The 12,386-nt window shown below is 32.9% G+C and overlaps 1 protein-coding gene and 1 non-coding gene across 2 annotated transcripts; one reads left to right on the top strand and one right to left on the bottom strand.

Moving 5' to 3' along the window:
• Positions 1-760: 760 nt before the first annotated feature.
• On the top strand, positions 761-833 carry TRNAA-AGC (transfer RNA alanine (anticodon AGC)). Its single transcript has one exon. It is a non-coding gene; the product is annotated as a tRNA-Ala (tRNA).
• Positions 834-4,730: 3,897 nt separating this feature from the next.
• On the bottom strand, positions 4,731-6,208 carry LOC110820339 (FCS-Like Zinc finger 5). The gene is made up of 2 exons (XM_022049791.2): positions 5,673-6,208; positions 4,731-5,227 (listed from the first exon to the last, which is right to left on the bottom strand). Exons 1-2 carry the CDS (start codon positions 6,029-6,031, stop codon positions 5,083-5,085), a joined length of 504 nt encoding a protein of 167 aa, XP_021905483.2. The 5' UTR covers positions 6,032-6,208; the 3' UTR covers positions 4,731-5,082.
• Between the last annotated feature and the right edge of the window lie 6,178 nt (positions 6,209-12,386).

The raw sequence follows: 12,386 nt of genomic DNA, 5'->3' as shown, positions 1-12,386 counted from the left end.
TATTGGTATCTCATTCAGGTTTTTGTTCATTTCTAAGATTTTTGTATATTTTCATTCAGTATTTCTCACATGGGTTAAAACTAAAAATGAGGAAATTACCAAAACATGAGCATTTGCAAAGGACATCAGAGATCGGTTTAAGAAAAATTTATATAATTATTTGAAAATGTCAGTTAAGTTTCTTATTATTCAACTTACACAAACTAATTAATTAATAAAAAAAAAAAATCACATATTAATAAATCAAACATAATATCTAAATTAAGAATCTATATATATATATATATATACATACATACATTTTTAATTTTTATATTCATATAATTATTTCAAAATATCATACAACATTTAACATGATGATTAAATTAAAAAAAATATGAACATGACATTTAAGTTAATTGTATTACTAATTAACAACAAAGTTAAAAAAATATATATATATACACATAAAATAGGAATCAAAATTAATAATTTAGCACGTTCTGAAATCCAATGAAAATATAAAGAAGGGGGTGGTCCAGATTTGGTCAGTAACACTCTGCACCTTCCCACAAAATGCTGTCCACAACTTTACCCATCAACCATCACTAACTTCGGATTGGACATCTTTTCTTTCAAATGATTAAAAAAGAATGTCTACTCCAAACTAAACAAGAAAAACCCGACATTTTGTGTAATTTATGATAATTAATTTACTGTTAATTTATATTTTACAGTTTATTAAGGAATTTTTTCAATGAATTCTAAACAGATTCAACGAGGGGATGTAGCTCAGATGGTAGAGCGCTCGCTTAGCATGCGAGAGGTACGGGGATCGATACCCCGCATCTCCATCATTTTTGTTTTCCCAACAAAAGTTGTTGAATAATATATATATATATTACATATTAAATTAAATTTTAGCATTTTTTTTTTGTTTTTTTGGGTTGCTAATGTTGTAAATTGAAGAAGAGCAGCCCCTTGAAAGATCGTACAAGGTGAATGACTCAAGACCTCGGAATCTCCACCCTATTTACTTATAATTAATTGAATATTAAAAGTATTTGATGATGACAGAAGATTAAAAGAAAATGAAACTAAAATTAATTAAAAAAATCAAGTACCTCTTAAAGTTAGAAACTTAATAATTCATAGTGGTTAGGGTTTTGCCAAATCCTAGGCGGGAGGCATGGGGGATGTGATGACACCCAAAATCCCAACTGGACTTGGAATTTTCAAAAAAAAAAATTAAATTTTCTTAATTTTTAATTAAATATACTTAATTAGCGAGAATTGAATTTTCTTTGTTTTTGCGCTTGCATTATTGGGCAGCCCAGTGGGCCCTTGACTCGAGTAGAAAACTCGCATGAAATCCTCAAGCCTTTAGGTTCAAGATTTAGTTTCATTATATTAAAAGAAGCTGGCAGTGAAATTATTAATTAATATTTATAACAATCTTTGGACTATGATATGTTATTTTATATATTCAAATTATCAACTGATTTAATTGGTTGATTAATTATACGAAAATTGAAAGTTACACCAAAGTTGAATAGGTCTTTTGGGCTTAACAAAATGAGTCTATATATATATATATATATATATATATATTTGTTTTCATTTTCTTGTTTTTACATTTGCATTAGTATTATTTTTACTTTTTTTTTTTTTTTTAATAACCAGTCCTGATAATATTTAAATAATATGTTAGTCTAAAATATTTGACCTTTAACTGAGTCTTTGGTGACGGGCTAGAGACACCTGAAATTAAAAATTAAAATATATTAATTAACCCATATGTATAAATAATGGAAGACGGACCCAGATGAAGATTTATAAAAGATGTAATGACAGAGAAATTTTATATTTACTTATGATTTAAAAAACATTATAATGTAAATTTTTTTTATATTGACTATAATTTGTTAATTTTTTATATGCATATATATATATATATATATTTTTATCAGATGGGTATTAATTAAACTTAGCAACCAAGTCTATTTAATTATATATGTATGCGTATCATCTGGTTTATATGGTCTAAATTAATCAAACCCAAATGAGACGGATTAAGATTTATTTATTTGCAAAATCAAATGCATTTATGCGAGAGACTAGTTATCTTTGGAGAATATTATTTTCACAAAACAATATAATTATTTTCAAATAATATTTTTATTCACATTTTTAATGGAAGAAAAATATAAATTTATATCCAATATATATATATATATAAATTTATAATTGAAATAAATAAAATTTACCAAAAAATATGGAGTTCACTTTTAAACTTAAGTTTTATTCACATTCCGCTCACAAAGAAAATGACTTTTTTGTTCACATATTTTCAAATATAAATTTGTAAAAATAGCATTAAACGACATGCGATTATATTTTGGAACAAACAAATTTCACGAAATTCATTTCTCAAATTTTTAATTAATTTTTTTTTATAAAAAATAATATAACTACAAATAACTAACATATATTATTCATAACGAATTAAAGTTTGATTTATTATTTTTTATTTAAAAAAAAAACTAATATATTAATGTACTAAAAATCTTGGTATGATAAAAGAATTGGTTTAAGAAAAAAGCTCACACACTATTAATTAATAATTGATGATAATTAAAACTTGAATATTCCAAATAAAGATTGGAGAATCTCCTTCAAAAAAAAAAAAAAAAAAAAGGAATCAGAATATTAAATTACTCAACAAATAAAAATTAAAAGTGAAACAATTAATGGGTGGGTGATGAAAAATTAAACACAAATAAATGGTGGGTCCCTGGCCCTAAGGTAAGGGTTATACATATATATATATATATATATAAAGGAGAGGGACTTTATGTAAACGTCGTGGGGCCCAAAAGCAACCCACCAACTCATTTTATAAACACTCCAAATGAATCTCTTTCGGTTTTTAATTAGAGAAACGACAATTTCTGGCTTCCACATTTCTCCCTCTCCCCTTGTTATTCTATAAATTAATTTAACTTTGGAATCAAACATGAAGATGAATATTTGTACTTTTTTTGTGAGGCCAACACATTTAAGGAAATCAAGAGCAATTTGGTTATTTAAACTCATAATTATTATTATTGTTATCTTTTAAAATATTGAAAACTTCATATAAATACACTTGAATTACACATAACCATTACCCATTTCCTACGCCTAGTATGTCTTTTTTGAATTGATGACAAACCAAAAAATAAAATAAAAAATAAAAAGAAAAAGAAAGAAAAATAACAAAAACAAAATTGGATTTTATATTAATTTGAAGTCTTAGAGCATTTAAGAGAAATTATGAATGTGAAAGAAAATAAATAGAAGCTTGAAAATTGAACATCCAATGGCTATATTTTTCAAAGATGTATGAATTTCACTTCTTCCACTTATTTTTTACGGTGGTGGGGAGGGGGGGAAAAGAAAAAGTCCAAACTTGAAATCACATCTTGCTCTAAGAAGAGTTATGAGAAATAGTGGAGAAAATATTAAAAGAAGTTGATTGAACATGGGATACAAGCATGAAAATTATGTAGTCATGAACTAAAAGTTCAAATGAAAAAAGATATATAAAATTAAAAGATGAAATATATATTATTAAAAAAAAAAAAGAAAAAAGAAAAGAAATAAACCATGGTTAGAGATATATGCGGGAGAGGATTATAAAGAGAAAATTAAAATTTCTTATTGTGAAATTTACATATTTTGGAATTAAATTGATTATAATTTTACTTTGGGAGTAACATCAAATATAAACTTTAAATGGTGGGTGTCATCCGAGTTTGAGTGACATCAGAATTAGTGTGGAGGTAATTATTTTGTTGGGAGGACCACCTTTTTCTTTTAGGTTTATTGCTTTCATTTTTTTTTTTTTTTGTGTGTAAAAAGCATTCCCCACCCTCATTACTCACTAAATGAATCTTTACTTTTTGTTAGGAATTAACTCGGCAAAACTTTACTTTTAAAAATATCTGTTAATGTACTAATTAATAAAAAAAATATCTTTTTATTCTACCCAAAAAAAAAATATATATATATATATAAATAAACTTAAATTTAAATTCATCTTTTAAAGTTAAAAAAATTATTCATAAATGATAAAGAGGTCAATATTAAAATTATTTTTATCAAAATTAATGTTTAATAAAAAATAAAATATTGATACCGTATAGTATAAAATAAATCATTGCAATTAATCATTTTTAAATAGTTGAATTCACTGAAATAATTTATTTAATTATTTATATTCTAATATATATATATATATATATATTTAATGGGATGGTTAAACAAGTTGTTGCCCATTCTGTAGTCCTAATCAAAACGTCGTCACTTTGATAAAGCAGTGTCATCCCTCAATACATCCGGATACGATGAGTTGTGTCAACAATCCAACTCCAATTTCATATACATAAAAAAGTGTCCGACGCCCCCACTCCCTCTTGCTCCTTGTCGTCATCCTTCACATAAAAATATACATATACATACATGTGTATTTACTCATGTATTTATTAATACATATATATACATATGTGAAGTTAAGGATATATATTTACCTACACACATATATGAGTTGAAACAGCAAAACCCATCCCATTAATTATAAATTTTACATGGTAAATATATACATAGTGTATGAATTAACACATCAATAATTAAGATTTAGCAAAAAAAGAAGAAATGCACGGTGTATATATATATATATATATATATATATATATATAGAGAGAGAGAGATCGACCACAAGCCCAATTGATTTCTTCTTTTGTACCCCAATATCGGCATCATCATCATCCAATACATAAACTGCACTGCACCCACTAGATTTTACAATATATATATATATATATATTTTTGTACAGTTTTCCAATTTATACAATATTATCATTAATAAGAAAATTAATAACAATAATATTGTTTTGATTATCATGGCTTAATTATGGATTGTGCAGAAGATATTAGTTTATTTTTTTTGATGGGGCATGAAGAAAATATTGAAGACAAAACGCCCTCTTCTCTCTGTGCTGTCTCTCTTCCGACCCATGTATTAATGAACGAACTCCTTCCCCTCCCTCCTCCTCCTCCTCCTCAGGTTGGGGAAGATGCGCCTTGGTGGCGGTGGTACTCGTGATTTTCCGATCTAGTTGACGATACGACACCGTATTTCTCTTTTCTCTCGTCTTGCTTCATCTGTTCCTCCCTGCACTCTAAGCTACAAAATGCTGTATCCCCCCTGTAATTATTTCATTATTATTTCCACAATTAGTATCAGAAGTTAATCTAATTAATTAACTCAATTAATCTTTTTAATTAAAAAAATATATATAACATATTATATATACACGCACACACGGAGCTATCCCCTCTACATATACAAAATCTCCTCCGTAACTCCGACCTGTAAAAAAGTGAACTGAACCCTTCTGTATATATTTTATATAAAAATCATATATGTATATATAAAGAGCTTTTTTTTTTTTTTTTTTTTAACAAGAAGAACCATCAAAATTGAGAATAATTTTTAACTAGATAATACTACGAACTAAGAGTACTATTCCAGTGTAATTAGTATAATATATATAGATGCTCCTGTATTAGATAGATATACATGAATATACATAAACATAGATGTTGTGTGTGTGTGTGTGTGTGTGTGTGTGCGCGTGTGAACGTATTACCTATACATGTATATGTCACGACCAGCAGCCAAGCGGCGCTTACAAAGGCCACAGGTCCTCAAAAAATCGGCAGTCTCCATGAAATCACGAGAGTTAGTCCTCCTCTGGTTTCTCGGCGACACCATAGCCAGGAACCGCCGATCGTACGCCGCCGAGTTCATCAGCATGTTCTGATCACGTAAAGCAGTGCTTATGGCCACTGCCGAGGACTCCTCTGCTCCTCCAGTGGCTGCCGCAACATGGTGGACGTTCTGCTCATCGAACGGCTCAGACGCCTCCACTCCCGATACATCGACGGTGATCCCCGTCATGCTCGTTGTCCTCCTCATCGGAGGTCGTGGCCTCTTGCCCAGTAACATCAAGTAAATAAAAATTGGTTCAATTGACTTTTGTTTTCTTCGGCAAATCAGAAGACAGTGTGTGAGTGAGGGAGAGAACAGGAGGGTAGAGGAGGAGAAGAAGAAGAAGAAGAAGAAGATAAACGAAATGGGAGAAATGTGAGAGAGAATCTGGGCCGTTGCTTGCGGGCACCGGTTCCCCATATATGCTCTTCTATTTAAATTTAATTAATTTTATTTTATATAAAAATAATCTTACGTGAGATTTTATTTTTATTTTTACTTTTTTATCTTATAAATATTATGATACTAATTAGATTCTTGAAGAATTAAAACTATTATATATGTATATGCGCGCGAGCGGAGCCCTAGGGTATAATTAGATTCAGATACCGGTCTTATGGGTGCGCTTACGTGTGCAGGTTAATTTACATTTATTTAAGGTAATTAATTGATTAATTAATTAGTACTTGAAGACCCTCTCTTCAAGTACACCAATAATACTTACTTTCGGTTGACAAGTAAATTTTCTTTTTATTTTTATTATTATGTTTGATTTTTGTCCCTAATATTGTTAAATTAAAATTTAAATATATTTATTTAATATAAAAATTATATTATGATTATTATTTAATTAATAAATATTTAGATTTTTATTAAAACAATTGATATATTTAATTTAAAAACTATTTCTATCTTTTATCTATATATTATACTTTTTTTTTTTTTTTATTTTATAAAATTTGAAATGCCTTATATACTTGAAAATCACCTGATAATAGAATACAAAAATATCACATTTTTTGGTACAACTCATTATATGAATTAATTGTCAAATGTATTAAACGGGATATAAAGTATGTGCATGTGAATTGAAGAAGTTTACTTTTAACATAATTAAACATAAAATTGGCTCATCAAAGAAACGTAGTATATATCTTAAAAATGAAATTAAAGTGTATACGAGTATCCTTAATTCAATTAATTAATTAATTATCTGAGATGTGTTTTTATTATGGAAGTTATACATATATATGAATTTAAAGTAAACTTATATGACTAGAAAAAAGAAGTTTGATTTTTTCCTGCTGTGCAAAACTTTGTCGTCCTTATATTAATTTGGTCGTGTACTTTTTCGGGAAGAAGGTGTCTAGGAATGGAATAGGAGAAGAAATTTATTAAAAAAGTAAATAAAAGATAAAGTTTATTATTAATTATATATTTTTCGGCAACATAATAATATGGCATGCATGCTTTTGATTTAAGTACAAAATTATTTTTATCTCTATTTTTTTTAAAAAAATTATAAGTTACAGAATTATCAATATAATAATATTACTATAATAACTGAGTTTTTTTATTGTAAAAAAAATGAATGATAATAATAATAATAATAAGAATATATATATAGGTATAGAAGAGAGAGAGAGAGAGAGGTGAGAAGGAACAGTGCGTATTGTGAGATAGGAATGGATGACTAGGATAATTAGCAAGTGGGGTATAAATAGGATGAAGAAAAGAAAAAAAAAAGAAAGAGAGAGGAAAAAGAAAAAATAAGAAGAAAAGAGAAGAGACTGTCGATAGAAGATTTGAGAGAGAGAGAGAGAGAGAGAGAGAGAGAGAGAGAGAGACGGAGAAGGAAGAGACGAGAAAAGAAGAAATGAGGAGTCGGTTGAGGATGGGAGAGGGAGCTGGAGAAGGAGGAGATGATTAAGACGACTGAGTGAGCTGTGGCGGTGTGGAGGACGATGGAGACCAGAGATATGGTGAACTTGAATTTTAAACATAGAAATGATAAATTTGTAATATAAACTCAAACATGGCAAACACTGAAATGGCATCTGGCATTTGAATTTCTACAGTGTTGTAGGGACAGTATAGGGACATGGAGGAGGAGATAGGTTTTTGAAGGAATAGGAGAGCAAATAAAGGATTTCAGTTACTGGAAGGTCTGATTAGGATTGTGAGTGAAGAAGAGTGGGGGAATCCGTGGGAAATATGCGCATGAGAGTGAAATTTAGATGATTACAAAAGGGAAGAAAATAAGAGATGCGAGTATTAGGCAAAGAGAGAGAATGTGTGTGCTCTAGTCGGTCATAAGGAAAAGAGGAGAGATAGGGAAAACATACAAAAATCGGGTTATATAAGGGGAATTGAGACACAAAGAGGGTCTGGAGGGGGTATTGGCATGAGAAGAAAGACAGAAGGGAGAGAGAGGCAGAATAGAATGCAAGGAACGTGTTTTGGATGAAAGTGTAGGGGTTACAGGGTGATTGAGGGTGATAGAGAGAGAAGTGCGGTGAGGTGAGAGAGGTAGAGGTGAGAGAAATGAGAGACAGATAGTAAGGGATAATTTAGAAGAAGTGCGGGCTTGTAAGTGGTTAATAAAGGTGAGTTGTTGGGTGAGAGAGAAAGAGATTGGGAAGATAGGATGGAGAATAATAACAGTGGGTGTGTTGTGCGCGCAACATAAGTGTGATTGTATATTTGAAAACTGTATAGGGATGCTGATTACTTATAAACGTTTTAAATTGAATTAACTTGTATGTTTATTAAATATGCATGTATATGTGGTACTTGAATATGATTGTGGAGATGGTCTATTGTTGGTTGTGATATTGGTTTAAGATTGGGATGCCGATATTGGTTGTCGTTACTTAAAAAAGTAAGTAGGTCGCCGATATTGGTGATGTATGGGAGTTGCCAGACTAGTAACGGGTTGAGTCGCCGATATTAATGACGGAATGAAACAGTAATGGTGTGTGTGGGTGGCCAGTTGGGGATCAAGTGGTGAGAAAAATGGGTCGCCGATATTGGTGACGGTTGGGGGAGTTTTATCTTTGAGTAACAGTGTGGGTGAGCGGCCAGGTTAGGGTCGAGGGGACAGGTACGTTGGAAATGTTGGGGGGATTTAATGTGGTGACTACACATGGTAGAGTTGATAAGTTTTCATCGAGGAGATATGGTAATTACAGTAGGGGTAGATGAGTAAGAGGAGGAGAGTGTGGGTAGAAAAGATGGCGTGACCAATGGAAGGGGGGGAGGGGTGGGGTAGGAGCTAGGAGATTAGGCATTTAATTGGATTTTCATGCTATATTTGTGATTTAAATTTACTTTACTGAGTTTGTGTATACTCATTACTCATCACTTACAGATGAAGTAGTACTGGAGACTGGACCAGAGTTGCGTGCTTCCAAACCTAGCGTATAGAGGAGACGGAGCATGGAGGATGACTAGTAAAATGGAATAATTATATAGTTGGTAGCAAGTAACTCATTTTAAAACGAGAAATTGTGAATTCGTAAGCTACTATAATGATGGATATACTATGGAAAAACTTCAGAAATTGAATGACTTGATTTGAACATTTTCTATGTGTATGATCGAATTTGTTTATGGGATGATATATGTTATGCCACGTATGCTAACAAGGTTGATGTAACACCGCTGATGCTAAAAAAAAAATCGGGGCGTTATAGTTGGTATTAGAGCAAACAAGGAGAAATATTAATGTGTGTCGTTATCTTGCAAGTAGACCAAGGGAAATGACGAAGAAGGGTCGAGGCCGACCCCGTTGAGAATTTACCTTGGGTGTGCAGGACCCATCGGAAGCCCCACAACGAGCACCTGCATTCCACCAGGTGCCCCTCTCTGCATTTCAAGGGCCACCCCCGTACCAAGCGGTGTCTCCCCCCTCACAAACAAAATCCTTTGTCGTTCCGCCGATACCACATGCGGGACAAGAAGGGGCATATCAAGAGGACTTTAACTGGCTATGCAGAGTGGTTGAGAGCCTAGCAACGATGATTTGAGAGAGAGAACAACGGTTTGAGACAATATTTGTTCCACAACAAGGGATTCACCATGGTGGAGTGGATACGAACAACATTGAAAAATACCAAGGGTTTAATCCACTAGCTTTTAATGGGGGCTTTGATCCATTGGTAACAGAAGACTGGATAAAAGAAATGGAAAAATTATTTGAAGTGATAACAGTGACAATTGAACATAAGGTACAACTGACCACATTCATGTTAAGAGGATCAGCAGAGTGTTGGTGGAAATTGAAAAATAGAGCTTTGATTCCCCCAGTCACTTGGGAGGTGTTCCTTAAAGCTTTCAATGCAGAATACTTTCCAGATTTTCTCAGACAATGAAAAAAAATTGAATTCATAAAACTTAGGCAAGGGAGGTTGTCAGTAGCTGAATATACTGAGAGGTACATAGACTTGGTTCAGTTTGTGCCCGAAGTTATGATGAATGAATTAAGGAAAGCTAGGAGGTTTGAGAAGGGATTGAGGCTAGAGCTATATCACCAGGTAGCTATGTTTGCATTACCTACTTATCAAATGGTATTAGAGAAGACGCAACTGGTAGAGACACTGTATAAAAAACATCTTGAGAATAACAGAGGACTTTCCAGTTATAGACAACCACCACCCCCATCCGGCCAAATAGAGAAGAGGCAGAGAATGGTACAAGATCTAACACCAAGTCACCATATACCTATGAATAATACAGGCATTTAACTGGATTTTCATGTTATGTTTGTGATTTAAATTTACTTTACTAAGTTTGTGTATACTTATTACCTATCACTTACAGATGAAGTAATACCGGAGACTGGACCAGAGCTGCGTGCTTCCAAACCTAGCATATAGAGGAGACGAAGCGTGGAGTATGACTAGTAAAATAGATTAATCATATAGTTGGTAACAAATAACTCATTTTGAAACGAGAAATTGTGAATTCGTAAGCTACTATATTGATGGATATACTATGGAGAAACTTTAAAAATTGAATAATTTGATTTGAATATTTTCTATGTGTATGACCGAATTTATTTATGGGATGATATATGTTATGTCACGTATCCTAACAGGGTTGATATCTGATGCTAAAAAGAAAAAATTGGGGCGTTACAGTTGGTATCAGAGCAAACAAGGAGAAATATTAATGTGTGTTGTTATCCTGCAAGTAGATCAAGGAAAAATGATGAAGATGGGTTGAGGCCGAACTCGTCGAGAATCCGCCTCGGGTGCACAGGACCTGCCGGAAGCCCCACAACGAGCACTTGCAATCCACGAGGTGCCCCTCTCTGCATTTCAAGGGCCACTCCCGTACCAAGTAATGCCTCCTCCCTCACAACCAAAATCCTCTGTCGTTCCGCCGGCACCACATGCGGGACAAACAGGGGCATATTAAAAGGACTTTAACCAGCTATGCAGAGGTTGAGAGCTTAATAACGATGATTCGAAAGAGAGAACAACGATTTGAGACAGCATTTGTTCCACAATAAGGGGTTCACTAAGGTGGAGTGGATACGAGCAACATTGAAAAATACCGAGGGCTTAATCCCCTGACCTTCAATGAGGGATCTGATCCATTGGTAGCAGAAGACTGGATAAAGAAATAGAAAAATTGTTTGAAGTGATAATAGTGACAACTGAACATAAGGTATAACTGGCCACATTCATGTTAAGAGGATCAGCAAAGGCGTTGGTGGAAATTGAAAAAGAGAGCTTTGATTCCCCCAATCACTTGGGAGGTGTTCCTTGAAGCTTTTAATGCAGAATACTTTCTAGATTTTCTCAGACAACGAAAATAAACTGAATTCACAGAACTTAGGCAGGGGAGGTTGTTAGTAGCCGAATATGCAGAGAGGTACATAGACTTGGGTCGGTTTATGCCCGAAGTTATGATGAATGAATTGAAGAAAATTAGGAGGTTTGAGAAGGTATTAATGCTAGAGCTATATCACCAGGTAGCTATGTTTGCGTTCCCTACTTATCAGATGGTATTAGAGAAGGTGCAACTGGTAGAGACACTGTATAAAGAACATCCTGAGAATAATAGAGGACTTTTCAGTTATAGATGACCACCACCCCCATCAGGCCAAATAGAGAAGAGGCAGAGAATGGTATAAGATTTAACACCAAGTCACTAGATACCTCTGAATAATACAGGTTGCACGCGATGCGGTAAGAACCATGGAGATCGCCTGTGCATGGGTGGCAGTCAGGGCTGCTACCGGTCTGACAGAACTCAGCATTTCGTATGTGATTGCCCCCTGCCCATGGAGCCTAGTAGACCGATGATTCATGGACGGGTATTTGCCATAACAGCCCCGGAGGTAGCTATGACTCCAGGAGTAATACAATGTACATTTTACATTTCAAATGTTCCTGGTAGAGTATTAGTTGACCCTGGGGCCACGCATTCATTTATATCACCAATGTTTGCATCTAAAATAGGAGTCAAACCAATGGTACTAAATCATGTACTTGTAGTATCCACGCCAGCTAGTGGCACTTTACGTACCGATGTAATGTTTATTTCATGTGAAATAAAAATAGAGGGGATGAGACTAAAGGTA

The sequence above is a fragment of the Carica papaya genome, chromosome 6, assembly GCF_054855325.1.
Source record: "Carica papaya isolate Zhongbai chromosome 6, ASM5485532v1, whole genome shotgun sequence".
Classification (NCBI taxonomy): Eukaryota; Viridiplantae; Streptophyta; class Magnoliopsida; order Brassicales; family Caricaceae; genus Carica; species Carica papaya.
Note: the sequence above shows the minus strand (reverse complement) of the source record. Positions and strands in the feature narration are given on the sequence as shown.